The following is a 20,908-nucleotide window of genomic DNA, read 5'->3' on the forward strand; positions in this document are numbered from 1 at the left end:
ATTAGGATTACTCTAGTACTTAGATTGTTTTCGTATCCTATACTGGTAGGATTCGAGCTTGAGGTAGACTTTTGACTTGAGGATGGATAAAATATTCTATAATTGAGGTGGGTAGATCCTGCTTGAGAGCTTTGATTATAGTGCATAATTGATTACTGTCATGTTTTGATTAAGTCGTAGTTAATCGTTTACCTTAAATATGTTCTATATTGCCCCAGAGTTTGATACCTTATTATTTGTCCTTATATTTTGATATATTATTGATAGCTATGCGATCTTGGTTGTTATTCATGATTGGGTTTATATATGTGTATGATATTACCTTACCATAGTCTAGTTATAGGCTTATGTTCGTGCATTTATAGTATAGTATGGTTATATACTTAGGCTCGTGCCTACAGGGTATTGATATTACATGTAGTATAGTTCTATACTTGTGAGGGCATATATATTAGTGAGATTGTGCTGGCCTCTACTTGATGGAAATCACTCCCTAGCATAGGGATAGCGTATTCCTCTAGGCTTGTCCCTTTAGATCAACCCCTAGGATTCCTTAATCTTGACCCCGTTGTTTATTATATGTGTGATGATATCATGGAATTAGTTGAGACATTAATACTAGATGACTAGTATTCTCTTGATGAGATTGGTTAACTAGTATTTTGGGGACCTGATTGTCTATTTTCTGCCTATATATTAGTAGGACTATATCGTAGTATAGGATGTCAAGTATCCTAGTAGACCCTTGTTATATAGGCTCATACCTATACATTAGTAAAATTATATCATAGTGTAGTATTTCGAGTATCCTACTAGACTTTTGCTATATCTTGTCAACCATTGTCTCCCATTCGTGGTTGAGAAAGTCGTCAGCGATCGATAGAATATCATGTCGACCATTGTCTTCCATTCATGATTGAGAGAGTCGTCAGCGACCAATAGTATATCTTGAAAACCATTGTCTCCCATTCGTGATTGAGAGAATCGTCAGCGACCGATAGTATATCCTGTCGACCATTGTCTCCCATTCATGGTTGAGAGAGTCGTCAGCGATCATGATGTATATATCTAGACTGCCCACGGGATCCATCCGAGTAGAGCGTTTCTCCTGCAGTCCGTAGTTAGATAGCTACTACCTGTCTGTCCACGAGACCATTCATAGTAGAGCGTTTCTCCCGCAGTCCCTAGCTAGATGTCTTGGTCATTTGTATTTCTTGTGGTAGAGTGGTTACTCCTATGTATGATGATTGTTTTCTGCTACTTGCATGTGTACACGATTATACTGTGCAGGACCTGCATGTACCTCCGATTTAACGATCTTACCCGGTGGAACAAGTTAGTAGATGAGTATGTAGTTAATCATGTTTCGTTAGTGATTGCTCATGTTGACTCTCATACTGTTATAGTAAGTACTTTACCTGACTGCATCCTTTGATCTACTAACGGTATATTATTCATGCACTATATTCTTCTACCCACTGAGTTATAATACTCACTACCCTTTGTTTTTCCTTTGACTTTCAAGTTAGCGGATAGAGGAGGTGTTGTGTCGCTCAGAGGTTCGTTCCGCTCGAGTTAGATTTATGTTAAGATACTTCGTTTTATTATTTATGTTGCTTATGGTTATAGTTTCTTTCTGTTCTGGATTTTGAGTGTATTCACATGTACATGCATACATACATGCATTATCATTATTAGCTAGTTGTGTTGACTTTAAATGATTTGATATCAATTATTTCCTATATTATCACTAGGAGTACCGTCCAATTTGCAGGACAAGTATACCCTCGGGGCGTGACAGATATGAACTTAAGTTAAACCTTAGGATGTCATAACAACTTTAAGTTTGTACTTTGTACTATATTCTTGGGATGAACATGAGTTATTTTCTTTGAAAATAAAATAACATTGTAGCATGCGATTATACCATGTATTGGAGCAACAAAAAGGATTGGAGTATCCCTTGCTTCTCTACTATGTGAGACATTATGAGATGAGATTGACAATATCTCTTTTATCCTTAAAGACATTTGTTTGTATACTTGAAGTTTCAATTTAGTAACTGCTTCTTTAGATTGAGCGCCGAGAAATAATGATAGATTCAATTGATTGGGAAAGTGATTGATTGAAATGGATAAATACAAACTGAAAAGCAAATTGCTTAACATCTTTGTGTATGTTCATCAAGCAATCAATTATGTTTTTTGTTTTGTATGCCGACTCCACCTAGTAGGATAAAGTTGGTGGTTGTTGTTGTATGAGAAATAAAATCTTAACGATTGTAATTGAAAGAAGTAATCAATATGCTTTAGATACATGGAAAAATGTGTAAGAGGAATTAGAGATGTTTAGACAAATGTGATTCCAATTAGGTCTAGGATGTCTAGGGTAAGCAATATCTTGATGCCTCCTATTATTCTAATAGAGCACTAATGTAATGCATAACAATTTCTTAATATCTATTGTTGTAGAGTGCTTGCTTATTGCACTAGTCAGTTTGCATTACATGGAAATTGAATTCTGACAAAATGCTAGTGTAGAATTTCGAGTTTGAACCTGAATGTCAAGTGGGAAATGTTGGAAATGGGTCCAGTCACTCATGTCGGGTCAAACCAAAACCCAAGATTCAAGCATTTAAAATTTTAAAAGGGAAGTTATATAGATAGGTTGACACATTTATTTATTCATATATATTTTTGAATTTTACCACCTCTTTTACACAAAGAAAAATTAAGAAATTCATAGAGAAAAAGAATACATTTCACTTGTGAATGGAAGTGCTTGATTTAGCACGAGTTTGTGATCAATTCCTGAACAAGAAATCTAATTTTGAAGTGATATCAGGCTTCAAATGTATCAATAAGTTTATTATTTTGCTTCAGTAGAGAATGAATTTTGCATCTGAAGTTCACAATATACAAAACACCTCCAGAGAGATTTCTATGAGGATCATGGTGTCTTCATGATTATGAGAAGGGGCTCCAATGAAACAATGAGGGAAATTGAATAGCTGCAGTTTACAAAGTAGCCTGAATTCAAACCAGCTGATGTCTGACCTAAGTCATGGGAAGTAGGGAAAAAACATGCAGGTTCCTTGGCTGCTTATAGGCAGTGCAAGTCAAACACACTCTCTCCATCAAGCCGAGCGTAGGTGGCTGACTTGATCAGAGTTGTCTATCGAATGATAACCTGAGAGCCTATTTTTACTTGATGGTGATTAAGAATGGTCCACAGAGGCAAGACAAATTAGATAGTCAAAGTCAAGGTTTAAAATCTTGACCCGTGCCGAGGTTTCGGTCTCAAATCAGAACGATACGGTTTCAGTATTTTTTTATTTAAACTTGAAATAATCTTCTAATAATAATAATTCAACCATCTCAATTTAGAATAATCAAAGGTGTACAAGATTATATGTATTTTATTAGGAATCATAAACTTGACAAACTTTTATCAAAATTTCTAAATAAAGGACATATAATATTTCCTAAGCAAATTAGTAGAGACATTCTAAGATAAAAATATATGTTTCATATGTTAAGGAAATAAGAATTCTAAAAGTGAAAAAACTATAGATCTAAATTTTAAATTGATTCTATATTTTTTCTATAATAAGTATATAAATTAATTAAAAAATGTTCCGTTATGTATAATAATTATATAAATTAACTATTTATTTATTTAAATTAATTATTATTTTAAATAATATATATTTAAAATGAGAAAAATCAGAATATTAATTAAATAGTAAAACAGAAAAAAAAACATACAATAATTAAAATTAAATAGTAAAACAGAAAACAACATAAAATAATTAAAAAATATCAGAATATTAATCTGATTTATTAGAATTTTTTTAAAAAATAGAATTTTTTAAATAAAATTTAAATTAGTAAAATTAAATAATTAAATTTATTATTATTTTTTCAAATTTTAAATATATTTATATTTTATTGGGATAATTTAATTAGGCTTTATAAAAGTCTCTTCGAAATATCACACTTGGGAAATATTTGAATTAATTAAATCAAAATATTTAATTTTTAACTTAAACGCTCCTAAATTCACGAAGACGCTCCTCTGGTGACGCCAGAGACTCGAGGGGGACTCCTCCGGCGGCGGTGGTCACGATGGAATCGCGACACACCTTCTGTTGCACTACGAAGAGCACGTGCGATTGTCGAGCGACGAAGAGCTCGCACGATTATCGTGGGCGCGATTCCTCTGTCACGTGCATGCGATGACGAAATTGTCGCTAGACTGGTGCCTGTTTCTGTGCATGGGCGAAACGGTAAGTTTCGCCCGTTCCACCCGGCACAGAACGAAATTTTTAACCATGGTCAAAGTTAATTGAAGTGATTGGAATTTATTAACCCTCATATCCTAAGATGAAGACATCTTGTACTTGAAAGAGAAAATTGATAATCCAACTAGGACTCACAAGGAAACATATGCTTTGCATAAATCTTTGATCTCAATGAACAATACAACTACCCAAAAAAATTACATTTTTATCTTATAGGACTTTTTGTTAGTTTTGACGACATTCGTTCAATTGCGAGGATGCTTTTCATAGATAGATGGCATTTTACTCAGTAGTCAATTTTCTAAGTCAATGATTCAGATGGCTTTCTTCCAAAAGCTACATAAGTATGTATAAAACAGACTAGCGGAAGAACCAGAACAAGAGATTTTTTATCTAGCTTCAAGTTACAAGATATTTGCAGTCAATTTTTCATGGTTGAAACTTGGAACTCCTGAACAAATGTTCAAATATTCTAATTCTAGCTTTTTTCAAGTAAACAATCACACCTGTTTTGGAGTCAGTCCATCACATGTTCGCCTTTCTTTCCCATCTTTCTTTAGCATCAAGCCTGCCAATGAGAAAAAAAAAACACTTTAAAGTAATTTCCATGTCCAAAAAAATAAAAGGTCGCTATATTCAACACATTAGCCACCAAATAATCCTGATGCTTAACAATAGGGCTGTGGGATGCAAATTAGCTAATGATAACTCCAAGTGAGAATTTGAGTAAGGTATTTCACCAAAAGAATGGAAGCCAAACACATCCAATACAGAAACCTCCCAGTGCAGATTTATGTACATAAAATTATTTAGAACTATAAAACAATCAATAACAACCAAAGTCGTGACACAATTAATAATAAAAAAAAATGATTAACCAGGTTGGGTAACGTCGAGCCTGGAGTGACCGGCCCGGCCCCACGGAAGTTTTCCACCGGCCACCAAGATAAATCGGGAAGCGCTCGCAGCGGGCAGAGCCCAGCATCCTTTAGTTGCATGCCTCATTTGGAGGAAAAATTCTTACAAATTCGTCATAGCTAGGGCTCGAACCGTGAGTACCTGGGTGACAACCTGGATGCCCTACCGTTATACCATAACCCCGGGGGCATGACACAATTAATAATAGCACCATGCATATGTAGATAAATAGTGTTCATAGCATGGAATCAAATGCCAAGTTGTGCTAGTCGACATGGACGGAATTTATCGTTCCATCTACAGACCTACACTTTCATTGGCACAGACATCACCGTGGCAGCCTTGCGCCAACCTCGCAAAGGCCTTCGCGAGGTCGCAAGGTCGATCGACAACGCTGGTTTTTTTTTATTTCCTTTTTTCATTTTTTTTTTACAGTTAATTCATTTTCCTTCCCTATTATTTTTTTTCCCTCCAGTAAATAAAGACCAAGTACCTCTTTAAAGATGGTGGAGACGGATTATTGAGAAAAATATTTTATATTTTAAAAAATACCAAAACCTTATCGACATGACACCATACAGCACCAAACTATATCGTTCAAGTTATAAAATGACACTCTGGCATGGCTTGAAATTTTAAACCTTAGATCATAGTGCTCAATATTGTGACAAGAGATTAGTCAAAAGCACCAGTGGAGCCAACGTTCCACACTCGGCCACAAAATAAAAAATAAAAAATCATTTGGGGCACGTAATAAGGTACTATGAAGCATACCTAGCAAATGCAAAAGAAATATTGGGCATCCAGATCATGACATTTGTAGCTGTACACACACTCGAGTTATTTAATGAATTGCGCTCTCTCAAAGAACTTGTTGCCCAGTCTTGATACGAAAGATGTCGTCGCTGCTCTTTCAAACACCATCGGAGTCAAGCCAAAAGCTATTCTCGTGGCCACAAAATAATAAAAAAAACTATTACACATTTTTTTATCCCAAGACCTAAATTGTTTGTCTCCTTTCTCTCTCCGCAGTAAGCAATCCAACTTCGTCTCCTTCCAACCTTCACTCTCTGCAACAAGCTATCAAGCAACCCTCCGTCTCCTTTCCTTTCCGCTGCAAGCAACACCCTCCGTCTCCTTCCCTCTTTAAAGCAAGCAACGTCCTCCGCACAAGTAAGGAATTTATTCAAAGATAACCCTATTGTTTTCTTGTTTAGCCAAAAAAGATGCAAGGCAACGATGTTGCCACTCACACTGCTCAGGGAGGCAGCGACGTGGCAAACTCATGAGCAGTCGTTGCCCCACCAAGCAGCAACACAGCCACTTCCTTGCCAGGCAGTAATGTGGCCGCTCGTGAAGAAGCCATTGCCCGCAAGGTAGCGGCGTGACCGCCTCGAAAGTGGTTGCGCAGGCGCAGCCACATCGTTGCTTGGTGGGGTGGCAGCCACTAGTGAGACTATCACGTCGCTATCTCGCCGAGTAGCAACCGCGCCTGCACTAGACTAATATCCTAGCTCCAATCCTAGTCAAAAGAATATCAATAGTTTAGGATACTAGAATAATTTTAGATAAAATTTTATCCAGAAGGTTATATATATTCCAAGAAACAATGTTTCCAACCTAAAAAAACATCTAACTAAGAAAAAAAAACATATGCTGCAATAATTCAATCAACATTCTTAAAATGTTGGTTGATTGGAGCAATCATTTAACTTGTATGTATTCAGTTCTCAAAAGCATCCAGCCTCATACATAATATGAGTGGTGGAGACGTGGAACATGATTGCTAAAATAAGTAATCATATCAAGATTAAACAGTCAAAGAACCTAATTAACAGTCGTATTAAATCAATTGTATCGATAAAATTATTAATAAAATAAGTAAATAAAATAGTTTCACGTGTGATAATGTGTTCCATCACAATAAGAAAGTGCATTATATTTCATAAAATATTATATAATCAAGAATAGATTTTTAAAATAATAAATATTGGAACTAATAAGGTTAGACATACAATATATCATCTCAATATTAGTAATGTGATATTATTATCATTCTCGAGTTAATAGTATAATATTACTATTATCATTTGATAAAATTATATTTTAGAACCATTAGTCCATCAATAAATAATCAATCGTATCTATTAATATGAAATCAATAAATAACAAAAAATATTAGAATAAATAATAAAATTAAAAGTATAATAATATGAATAATATTATATTATTAATTTTCTTTGATGAGCACATGAGCAAGAGATGAGAGTTACAGAGATGAAGACATTAAGGCGGATGCGTGGACATACGAGAATGGAAAGAATAAGAAATGAGAGCATTAGAGAGAAAGTCGGAGTTACATCTATCAAGAAAAAACTCCGAGAGACGTTTAAAATGGTACGAGCATGTACTTAGATGACCAATAAATGCTCAAGTTAGACGATGTGAAACTATGACAAACGCGCATATCAAACGAGGAAGAGGAAGACCAAAAAAGATTTGGTTAGCAACAATAAAATAAAATTTATTTAAGTATAGATGATATAGTAGGAGATAGAGCTCAATGGCATAGAAAGATTTATATAGCCGACCTCACTTAGTGAGATATGGCTTGGTGGTGGTTGTATTAATTTACTTCGATAAAAATAGTTTCTCATTAAATATTTCATATTATAAGCTTAATTGGTACCTAACTCACATTGGGGCTATATTTATATAGGATTTCTCTCGTAGAAGAGACCTTTGGACTAACTAGTAGCTTGGACGAACAATGCAAGGTTGAACTATTGAGCACATGATAATCTCAAGTATTGATGAGGTTAAGAAATTTAAATTAGAATTCAAGAGAACAAAGAGTGCTCTCTTGCATCCTTTTGCGAGTTTACTAGGATTTAAGCTAGGGTGTGTGAAAAGTTTGGTAAATCCCTATATTTTTTAGTCAACCTAACTATGCAAATTCAAGATATCATTCATTTTCACGGTCAATTTGGGAAAATTTTAATCATTTTCCTCTATTTTCTAGTAGAATCTAACTCATTTATAAATAATTTCTTCAAATCATAACTTTCTTTGTTCTCCAACAATCTTTAGGAGTTGCCCAATTTCTCATCAAAGATTAGTTTGGCCTTTGTAGATATTGATCAAATTCAGTCAATCTACACCAATACTAGTCAATCTCAACTACTACAAAATAAAACATAGCCTCATGTAAACCTAAAAGAATGAGAAAATAAAGGTGCTCCAACTAGACACAAAATTCCAAGTGTTTGTGGTTGATTTCAAAGATATTTCTAGATCAATTCAGATGTTAAAGTCATGTGAGATCATTGACAAGCTCATTACCATCATATTCCTTCAATCTATTCGTACTAAGTTTTAGGTAACGACTATTCATGACCACCAAAACTATATTTGACTTTTCTTTGGATAATATAACAACAAAAATCAAGTATTATCCCACTATGTGTGGTCAGGTATATAGATCTTTCTACGCGATTGGGCTTTATCGCCAACTATATAATCATTTATATTTAAATAAATTTTATCTTATTTTACAACTGTTAACCAAGTCTTTTTTGGTTTTCCTCTTTCTCGTTTGATATGCACATTTGTTATAATTTAACATCGACTAACTCGAGAATTTATTGGTCGTCTAAGTACATGTTCATATCCTCTTAAACGTGTCTTCCGAAGTTTTCCCTCAATAGGTGTAACCCCGACTTTCTTTCTAATATTTGCATTTCTTATCCCGAGTATCCTTGTATGTCCGTGCATCCACTTTAACATCCTCATCTATGCAACTCTCATATTCTCCTCATATGTTCAAGTCATAGCCCAACATTTAACTCCATAATCCATGTAACATAGCAGATCTAACCACCGTTTTGTAAAACCTTCCTTACGAGATTACCAAAAAAAACATAACACTCTCCCCATTTCAACCATCTCAGTATTCTATATAAAATATCTCTCAATCCCTTTATCCTTTTGCAAAAAAAAATCCTAAATACTTGAAACTCTTAGTTACAACAATTTGTCATCTCCTATCTTAATAATTATCTAATTACGTCTAATATTACTAAACTTAAATTTCATATATTCTGTTTTTATTCTACTAAACTTAAAACCTTTCACTATTACCGTTCCCGTCAAGATTCAAGTTTAGCATTTACTCTTTCACGTGTCTCATCTACCAAAATAATATCCTCTACAAAAAACATGCACCATGATATCGTATATTGGATGAGTAGAGTGAGTTCGTCCATGAATAGTAAAAAAATATAGAGACTTAAAGGTGATTCTTGATGTAACCCTATCTCTATGGGAAACGTTTCAGTTAATCCGTCTTCACTTTTGTCATTGCATCCTCGTACACATCTTTAATTAGTTTAATATACGTTATGTTAACATCTTTTTTCTATAATTCTCTATATAATTTCCCTTGGGACTCTATCATAAATATTTTTTAGTAAACAAATATCATATGTAAGTCTTACTCCTGTCCCTAAGCTTTTCAATTAGTTGTCTTAGAAGATGTATAGCTTTTATTGTCAACCTCCCGGGCATAAATTCAAATTGATTTTCGATCACAGTGGTTTCATTCTGTTGTCTTTTTTCTATTACTCTTTCCTAAAATTTCATAGTATAACTCATTAATTTAATATGCCTATAGTTTGCACAATTTTGTACTTTTACTTTATGCTTATATAAAGAAACTAGAGTACTTATAAGACATTTTTTTAGTTTTCAATATCAAATTGAATAACTTGGTAAGTCATTCAATACCTTGTTTCCCTAGACACTTTCATACCTCTATCGGAATATCATCTCGTCCAACTGTTTTTCCATTTTTCATCCCATTTAAAGTTTATTCTATTTCTAAAATTTGAATTCTATAATAAAAAAATTAAATTTTTATACTTATATGAACTGCTTAAATTACCCAAGTTAAGTTGGTCACCTAGACTTTCATTAAAAAGTTGATAAAAATACTTCTTCCATCACTCTTTTATTTACTCATCATTTACTAGTACCCTATTGCATTTATCTTTAATACATCTTATTTGGATAAGATCTCTTGTCTTCATCTCTCTCGCTTTGACTATTATGTAAATGTCTCATTCCCCTTATTTTTGTATCTAATTTTTAATATAAACGTTCAAAAGTTTCATTCTTAGCTTTATTCAATGTTTTCTTAGCTTCTTTCTTGGCTATTATATATTTTTTTAAAATCCTCATTCTTACAAGTATATAATACCTTATAGGCTATTTGTTTTTCCTTCACTTTCTCTTGTACTTTCTCATTCCACCATCAAGATTCTTTACTAGGTGGTGTACACCCTTTGATTCACCGAGTACATTCTTGACTACTATTTTCAACTTTGATATCATCCATGTCGTATTCACGTCGTCGTATATTTTTCCTAATACTTATACTCTACCATCTCTTTAAATTTGTTTCGTTTCATCTCCTTTAACTTCCACCATTTAATTTTAGGAGTCATGTATATTTTCCTTCTATTGATATTATGTTTGAGGCGTATATCTAATACTACTAACCTATGTTGGGTAGTTAAGAAGACCTTATAATCTTTATAAATCTTTTTTTATTTTTCTTCCTAACTATAAGAAAGTCAATTTGTGATTTATTATTCTCACTTTTGAACGTGGCCAAATATTCTACTCTTTTCTTAAAAATGTATTAGTTAGTATAAGGTCACATACTATCGCAAAATCTAATATAGTGTTCCCTTCTTCATTTCTTATTCCAAACCTATTACCCCATGCACCCTATCATATTCCTCATTGTATCTCCTCCTATTAAAATTATTTCGACAAAATATTTTGTAATACCTCATCTAGGTCATCCCAAAATCTAAATTTGGTGTGTTCATCTAATCCTACTTTAGGTGCATATATGTTAATTATATTAATAGTTTTTTCCGCCACTACTATCATGGGAGTTATTATTTTATCCCCTTTCTATCTACTCCTACTACTTCATCCTTTAGCGAACTATCGACAACAATACCTACTTCATTTCTTGTTTTACTCCTTTATGTGTATCATAACTTAAATCTGAATTCTGTATCATCTTTGCCTTTTTTTTCATACCCATTGTGTCTCTTGTACATACAAAATAATAATTTTTCTCCTAATTATCGTATTTACTACCTCCATTGCTTTACCGGTGAGTGTTCTTAAATTTCATGTTCCAAATCTTATACAATTAGTCTTCTTATAATATTTATTCTTACCTAACTTATAGTGTGAAAACGCTTGCATATTTAATGCTACACCCAAATTCATGGAGATGTAGCGGTTCTTGCCGAGACATTACGGACCTGCAACACATTCCTTATGATAAACATCCTAGCATTAGCTCAATAGTTTGATTGATCCATTCATTAAACATTTGCCTGAACGTCCATGTTTGCCATCAACCTAACACGCAACCCTCATCCTTTTTCATTCGGGCCTAGGACCGACATTGGCGGATTTTTCTTTGGATAATAAAGAACAATTAATTAACCTACAAGACTCATCCTTGGAAGGACCCTCCTTTCATGGCATGCTAGAGAGTTATCTGATATCTCGAATGAGACTCTTGATAATGTTTATGTTAAATAGATGCCCAAAGAGAAAATTGAATAAAAAAATATCATCATATAAGCATTAGCAATTAATAAATTATATAACATTTATTTAGTATCCTTTTATAGTTCCTTGTGACTTTAACATTTGTCATCCTAGAGACGGTTTCCTAGTCTATTAAGATGATAAAAGAGACACATGATAAGAAATTGTTATCTAGTGATACAACAAATTATCCTCTCAAATTCTCACATCACTACTTTAGGAGCCTTCATATCCAATTTGTTTAACCACATTTTAAGGAAATTAGTTATAATGTATGCTTATTTAACTTGCTTATATAAATATTGATTGAATTTTCAAGTTAGGGAATAAGGAGAGATTCAAGTCTCTGTCCTTGTAAATTAACTTTGTCATCACTATGTAACTACAAATTTATCCTTAGGATAATATTGAAAAGAAAAAAAAAACACAATTTCCTTGCTCATTAGAAGGGATGACCAAAGAAGAAAATGAAGAATCCATTCAACAGATTTAGAGATGAAATTGGTCTCTATCTTTGGACAAATAATCAGGAATAGAGTTTCCCCTAGTGAAGGATGGAAAAAAGGAAATAATTTTTTTTTTGCAAGAAGTTATTTTGTAGGCTGTCTTTAGGAAAACAATTCTTTAAACAAAGCCTTCAAATTAATAATTGCCCTAGTTAAAATTGTGTGGAAGAATTGTACGAAATTTTATCTGATTTGGTTGTTCTCTTAATTTTGTAATTTGATTTATTTCTATCTATTTCTTAATTTCTAATTTGATTTATTTCTAAGTTTGAATGAACTTTTTTTTTATTAAGGGCTATTTCTTTCCTTGATTGTTTTAGTTTATTTTCTAATTTTGGTTGGGTTGAAATGTCTTTAAAAGGATGCTGATCTCCCCATGTGAATTGATATTTTACCGAATTATATTTTTATGCAAGTTTCAACTCTATATGAATTTGTTTATTTCTCTAGTTGCCCTCATGTCACGTCAAGTTTGCCTCAATTCTCTATGAGTTTTTTTTTTTGGATGAACAATTCTCTATGAATTCAATTTTGGTGTTGCATCACCAACAAAGTATACCCATTTCATCAAGCACGAGTGGATGTATTTTACCCCCGCCCCCAATAATGTTAACTAAGTATATTAGGTGTTGCCCTAAGACACTTAGCTATTGCACTTTAAGGAGATTTATCATACAAATCTTTAAAAGCCTCTCATTTTAAATTTTTTAGCATTTTACATTTTAGTGTTTTACTAATTGATGTATTTCAGCATGTATATAAATGTTTTTGAATAAATATGCTGGTTGATTTGTTCTATTATATGTTTTATGTATATGCGTAGCTATTGATTGTATCATGTGCATGTGTTTGACAATGCGTTTGTCACGTGGACTCGTAGTTGTGAAAAAAATGTGTTTGGTTGCACCTAGGCGCAAGGCGCAGCCTGGCGCGTCATTTGCGCCTAGACCCGGACACAATACTTGAAAGAAACGCGCCTAAGTACACACCTTTTAAGAGGTTATAGCGCACTTAAAGCGTGATTTCCCTCACCTTATTGAAGTGAAAAAAAATTAAAGCCCAACTCATACCTTTAATCAAGGTTTAAAATTTCGACCCGTGCCGAGGTTTCGGTCCCAGACCGGAACGATACGGTTTCGGTATCGTATCGTGCCGTGCCGATACAGTTTCGGCATTTTTTTATTTATATATATAGTAATTATTAGATAAATATATTTATTGTGTATAATTTAAAAATAAGTTATATATTGATTTTATATAAGTTCTTCATTATTAAACAACTTAATATTGTTATAAAAAATAATTAAATATAGTTTTTTAAAAAAAAACAATTGATGCATAAATAACTCTAATTAAAATTAGTACATCATAATATAATATGTTAAATGGAAGCAATGATTCTTGTAATATTTTACTTAGATAATCTTTATAGTTCTCCAATGTCCGGATTAAATAATCATAATTATATAAATTAATATAAAATTCTATTTTATATATAATACAACAACAACAACCAAACATTTTCCCACTAGGTGGGGTCGGCTGTATGAATCCTTTTACGTCATTGAGCTCTATCTCCTATTATATCATCATCTATATTTAAATAAATTTTATCTTGTTTTATTGTTGCTAACCAAGTCTTTTTTGGTCTTCCTCTTCCTCGTTTGATATGCATGTTTATCATAGTTTCACATCGCCTAACTGGAGCATTTATTGGTCGTCTAAGTACATGTCCGTACCATCTTAAACGTGTCTCTCGGAGTTTGTCCTTAATAGATGCAACTCCGACTTTCTCTCTAATGCTCTCATTCCTTATTTTGTCCATCTTCGTATGTCCACACATCCACCTCAACATCCTCATCTCTGCAACTCTCATCTTATGCTCATGTGCTCGAGTCATAGCCCAACATTCAGCTCCATATAACATAGCAGGTCTATTTTATATATAATAATCATATAAATTAACTATTTGTTTATTTAATTAATTAATAGTTTAAATAATATATATATTTAAAATAGTAAAAAAATTAGAATATCAATTAAATATCAAAACAGTAAAAAATATAAAATAATTAAAAATATATAAGAATAAAAATTTGATTTATTAGAATTTTTATAAAAATTTTAAAATTTATTTTAGAATTTTAAAGATTTTTTTAGAATTTTTAAAATAGTAAAGATAATTTTAGAATATTATTTAATGAAATTTATTATTATTTAAAAAATTTTAAATATATTTTTTTATATTTTATTAGAATAATTTAATTAGGATTTGTGAAAGTCTCTTTAACATATCACAATTAAGTGGGAATGGGAATTGTTTTATTTATTTAAGTTGCAAAATTAAATTTTGCACAGTACCCGTGGCTTCGTCGAAGCCACGACTCATCCGCGACGCCGCGACTCAACCGCGACGCCGCGACCCATCTGACGCCCCGCGGACGCCTTCGACGGCGCCGAAGGCGTCCGACGACACCTCCGGCGGCACCGGAGGCGTCCGGCGATGCTTCCGGCGGCGCCGGAAGCGTCCCGTGACACTTTCGGCGCCGCCAAAAACGTCGCGTCCTGACGCCTCCGTAGCCCCCGACCTTTTTAGCGCCCCGCGACGCTTCCGGAGGCACGGGAAGATTCTGGCGACGCTGTCCATGTTGCCGCGCGACGACGAGCGACGCACGACGCCGACAAAAATCTTCCCTAGGATGGTGCCGGTTTCGGTGCGCGGGCAGAACGGTAAGTTTCGCCCGTTCCGCCCGGCACGGAATGAAATTTTGAAGCTTGCCTTTAATTACCCTTTAAATTAATTAGGTTGCATACATACGTCACATTTTCCTAGCATGACTCTTCCTCTCTCCTAGAAACTGAACATCAACATTTAATAAGGTTGCATGCATACTACATATTTTTCTTGAGTGACTCTTCCTCTCCCCTAGAAAGTGAACATCAACCTTTAATTAGATTGCAAACACATTTTCTTACATCACTCTTCCTCTCCCCTAGAAAATAAACATCAACCTTTAATTAGGTTGCATGCATGTGATATATTTTTCTTACATGACTCTACCTCTCCCCTAAAAAATAAACATCAATTTTAATTAGGTTGCATGCACGCGATATATTTTACTTGCATGACTCTTCCTCTCCCCTAAAAAATGAACATTAATCTCCCTTAGAAACTTATTTCTCTCTACATGACTCTTCAATATTCGAAGTTTGTTTTTTTTATTTAATTTAAAGTTTAATTTTAATCATCCAGATAAACTATTTCAATATTTGAATGTTAATGAAGTTTATATTTACCTTATTGTTTAATAGTTTATGGATTATAATTTTGTTAGTGAAATATATTCACAGAAATTTTCTTGAATTATATAAATTTATACCCAAAGTGTCTTACTTCGGTAAGGCGTGTGCCTCCGGCCCCATAGCACCTATGCACTTTTGAGCACCTCATGCCTTAAATAACTATGCGTGGGCCACTAGGTAATATTAGTTACACCATTAAGGGATAAATAAATAATACTCCTTGTTATATATATAATGTGTGCATTTTATATAGGATTTTTATCGTAGTTTGTCACACATTCTATCTCATTTCAAGTGCATATATCTCATATTTTCATTTATTCATGCTTCATTTTGATACCTTTCGAGTTTGGAGAACTGCTCTTGTTTAATTTCTTTCATAGGGCAAGATGAGGAGCGAAAATAGGGTTCAAAGACCAATTCCCGAGTGCATTCCAGCTACCATGGTCGTGGCCATCCAACACAGTCGTGGCCATCTAGCATGGTCATGGCCATCCTAGAGTAGTCGTGCCCCATTTCCAGATTCTTTCCAAAGTCTGCCATGGGTAGGTGCCTGCTGACACGGCCTATTGCCGCCCGAAAGCAGCCACAATACCCGACATAGCAAGTCGTGTCGGTGGGCACGGCTGTGTCTAAGCGCTTGGAAATCAAGTATAAAATGGTGAATTGGATCTCAATAAAGGGATCTCAATTTGGAGCCGCCCAAGGCCAAGAAGACTCCAGAGAGTGGATACAAGGGATTTTCGACGGCTTAACGCCCAGATTTCAAATCGAAGAGCATTCGGAGATCCTACACATCGAGACTAAACTTTTCTTCCCTTTTATGAATTTGTCTTGATCATAACTTGTTTGAATGATGATCTATGGTTGTAACTGTTAGATCGAAAAGAATTTAGATATCTCCACAATAGCATGATATTGTCCACTTTGGGCCTAGACCCTCATGGCTTTGCTCTTGGACTCTCCCCAAAAGGCCTCATACCAATGGAGATATCTTTTCTCTTATAAACCCATGATCTTCCCCATGTGTTTCCAATATGGGACTATGTTTGCAACCCCAACAATCCCCCCCTCAAACAAAGGGCCATAGGCTTCCCACGTCCGATCCTCGACCCACCAGGTCTTCCTGCCCCTCGATCCACCCGACCTACTAGGACTTCCTTGCCTAGTCGCAACTAGGACTTCCTGCCTGGTGTCTGGTCCTCTTGATCCGAACATAGGAGCCCCCACTTTCTTTGTTCGAGGTCAATATTGTATCCACATGGCTCAATCAGACCATAACTCTTGTGCACAGTCGGCGGTTAAACCTTCTGGCAGTTCAGGCTCTGATACCAATTGTAGGATCGAAAAGAATTTAGATATCTCCACAATGACATGATATTGTCCACTTTAAGCCTAAGCCCTCATGGTTTTGCTCTTGAGCTCTACCCAAAAGGCCTCATACCAATGGAGATATCTTTTCTCTTATAAACCCATGATCTTTCCCATGTGTTTTCAATATGAGACTATGTTTGCAACCTTGCAACCCCAACAATCCCCCCTCAAACAAAGGACCATAGGCTTCCCACGTCCGATCCTCGACCCACCAAGTCTTCCGCCTTTCTGGCCTACCCGCTACTAGGACTTCTCTGCCTAGTTGTCCACTAGGACTTTTTGCCTGGTGTCTGGTCCTCTTGATCCGAACACGGGAGCCCCCACTTTCTTTGTTCGAGGTCAATATTCTATTCATGATTATACCATATCTCTTATGCACAATCGGTGGTTAAACCTTTTGGCAGTGTGGGCTCTGATACCAATTGTAAGGATCGAAGGAATTTAGATATCTCCATTGATATAATATTTTTTGGATAGACCCTAAAAATAAAACTCTCGGTTTTTGGGCTCAAAGTGAATCATATCATACTATTATGGTTGTCTTATATATGTATAACTCCTAACTTTTCAATGTTCGATTATGAACTCGAAGACATCACCCCTCAAACAAAGGACCATACTTCCACGTCCGATCCTCGACCCACCAGGTCTTCCTGCCCCTCGGTCCACCCGACCTACTAGGACTTCCTTGCCTAGTCACAACTAGGACTTCCTGCCTGGTGTCTGGTCCTCTTGATCCGAACATAGGAGCCCCCACTTTCTTTGTTCGAGGTCAATATTGTACCCACATGGCTCAATCAGACCATAGCTCTTGTGCACAGTCGGCGGTTAAACCTTCTGGCAGTCCGGGCTCTGATACCATCTGTAACGTCCCGGCCCGGGCGGGCTCCACCCGGACCGAACCGAGAACACCACCAAAATTGCCCATATGGTTGACGACTAGCTCCATAGACCACCGAAGGTCCTTTCAGCATGCTTTGTCCTCACTCGCACGCACCCTAAAAAACTTCCCAGGAGGTCATCCATCCTCAGATTTCTCCAAGCCAAGCACGCTCAACTTTGGAGTTCTTAAGTTTGGGTTTCTGAAAAGGAAGGTGCACCTTGGTGATATGGATAATATCATTTAACCTTTTAAGTCATACTTAACCAGAATCTCAGAACTGGGGTATTACAGTAACTCCGAGTTTATAGAGTAAACTCTTGATTCTAAGGTTAGGGATTAAATATGTAAATACTATTTTGTTGAATCTATTGAGTTTGAATATTTCTTATTCAATGACATGTGAGTTTGTGGCCCGGGTTTACTATGTACACGCGATCTTAATGCCAAAAGCACAAGATTCGTATCCCATAAGATGTGGGGATGAACCGAAAGGAAAACCCAATCCCCCGACCCATAGAAACCTGAGACATGGAGAGTCGCTTATGAAAGTAGATCGGTATGCCACGAGAAGCAATAGGTTATCGTAGATCTTAATGAATCGGTTCCAATTCATCACCATGCAGTAATATTTGACAGCTCGGGGGTTGTGGGATCACGTGACAGGATCTCCTCAAGAAAGCAATCCCTCAGCTCTATCGCTTTGAAAGTAGACAACGAATTAGAATGAATACGTTGGTATAGTCCCAAAAGTTCACATCGAATATCACATGATAGTCTACCTACATAAATAACCATTAAGGATAGGAAACGAAACATAGATTAGGTGTTTACAATCATTATGGTGAACTAAAATCCTAGAATCGCTTTTCTTACCAAATTATATCAGATTACTCTCCTTTCTCTTCTCTCATCTCCATAAATACTCTTTCCTCATCAAATCCTTAGTTTTTTCTCCTTAGATCTCTTGCTCTTGCACAACTTAAACCTCACGATTAGTCTAGACAATTGCATTTGTTTAGTAGAGTAGTACTTAGCCACCAATTCATGTGGATTCGATAATTTTATTACTTGACGATAACCATACACTTGCAGTTTGTACCACATCAAATTTTTAGCGTCGTTGCAAAGATTGATTTTGGTTAATATTAGTTGAATTGCAAATTGATTGGACTGATTTACATCATAGTTTTTATTTGCATTTGTTTACACTTTTCTTAGCATTATTTTTTTCTTTTTTTTTAAGGGGGGATTTTGAATCTAAAATATGTTGGAAATCAAGTGAACACAATGAGGGTGGTCGACGGGGCTAGACTTCTTAAAGACTTTGTTGTGCCTCTCTCTCAATCCTCGAGATCTTGCATTGCTAGGCCCCTAATCGAAGGGGCAGGGATTTCAAACTAAACGCAGATTTAGTTCTTATTATCCAACAATAACTATTTGGGGCACACTTTCAGAAGATCCATACCGACATTTGAACCGTTTTCTAACATATTGTGATACGCTAAAGCAAAATGGTATTTCCGAAGATGCAATCAGATTAATGGGATTTAGTTTCTCTTTGACAAGCAAAGTCAGTGATTGGTTATACTCGCTTCCATCAGGGAGTATCAACTTGGGGACAGATAAATATTTTCCACCAACCAAAACAGCGAAATTGAGAAACCAAATCACAGAGTCCAAACAGTCAAAAGGAGAATCATTGTTTAAGGCTTGGGAAAGACTCAAGGGATTGTTGCACTACCCCATCATAGTTTGGAAGAATGGTTCATAATTCATCTATTCTACATGAGGATATCCAATGCAGCAAGGATTTCACTAGATTTGGCAGTAGGAGTTCTTTGATAAGGGAAAATGTGGAAGACGCTTATTTGCTTATTAAGGACGTAACATCAAATCTAATCTTGTCGGGGGAAGATATAAGATAAGAGTCCTTCTAACGGAGATGAAGATGATATTGATGCAGCAGCACAATGTGTAGTCGTGCATAGAACAAGTTCAGAAAGTAATTTGGAACAAATAAAGAGAAATGTTAAGGTTATGAACAGAGCATCAACGAGATAAAGGAAAAAAGTTGAGAGGCTAGTATCCAGAGGGATAGAATTTCCATCGGAATACTCAAATGAACACCTCAGCCCATCTGAGATATCGTTTGGCAAGGCAGATGGTAAAAAGGTTAGGGTCCTGGACGCCTTTAACCTAGAATATTTGGAAGCTTTTCACAGGATAAAGAAAACTCTGGTGATATCCCCAATAATGCAAGCTCCGGATTAGAATCTTTCTTTTGAAATTATGTGTGATGTTAGTAATTTTGTGGTTGGAGCGGTGTTGGGGCAGAGGAAAGACAGGAAGCTGCATGTTATACATTATGCAGGCAAGACTCTAGATGATGCCCAAATGAACTATGTCAATACGGAGAAGGAATTGTTAGCCGTGGTATTTACATCTGACAAATTCAAGTCATATTTGGTGGGATACAAAGTACTAGTTTACACTGATTATGTTGCAATCAGGCATTTATTGAATTAGAAAGATGCAAAGCTCCGACTCATTCGATGGATATTATTGCTTTAAGAGTTTTATTTAGAAATCAAGGATAAAAGAGGCTCAGAAAATCTAATAGTGAACCATCTTTCTCGATTGAACCAGTATGATAAAGACGGGATGAGTAATGGCTTACCGATTAATAATTATTTTCCTGATGCGTAACTTTTAGTTGTTAGAAGTTCAGATGCTCCATGGTACGAAGACCTAGTGAACTTCCTAGCATGTAGAATCTTACCCAGAGCACACCAATAAACAGAGGTAATTCTTCGCGGATGCGAAATATTTTATCTTAGAATCATTCTTACATAAAAGATGTGCAAATGGCATCTATAGAAGATGTGTTCTAGACGAGGAGATTCATGATATCCTTCACCACTATCACTCTTCTGCTTACAGTGGGCATCCTGGAGTAATGAAAATTGCAACAAAAGTTCTACA

At 35.3% G+C, this 20,908-nt stretch overlaps 1 protein-coding gene across 1 annotated transcript in view; it reads right to left on the reverse strand.

The window, feature by feature from the left end:
* The window catches only part of LOC122042426, a 33,708-nt gene that overhangs the window by 5,734 nt on the left and 7,066 nt on the right, over positions 1–20,908 (reverse strand). The window contains exon 5 of the mRNA XM_042602542.1: positions 4,810–4,871. Within this exon, the coding sequence (XP_042458476.1) occupies positions 4,829–4,871 (43 nt within the window). The 3' untranslated portion in view covers positions 4,810–4,828. The remainder of the gene's footprint in view (positions 1–4,809; positions 4,872–20,908) is intronic.

The sequence above is a fragment of the Zingiber officinale genome, chromosome 2A (genome assembly GCF_018446385.1).
Source record: "Zingiber officinale cultivar Zhangliang chromosome 2A, Zo_v1.1, whole genome shotgun sequence".
In the NCBI taxonomy this organism is placed as follows: domain Eukaryota; kingdom Viridiplantae; phylum Streptophyta; class Magnoliopsida; order Zingiberales; family Zingiberaceae; genus Zingiber; species Zingiber officinale.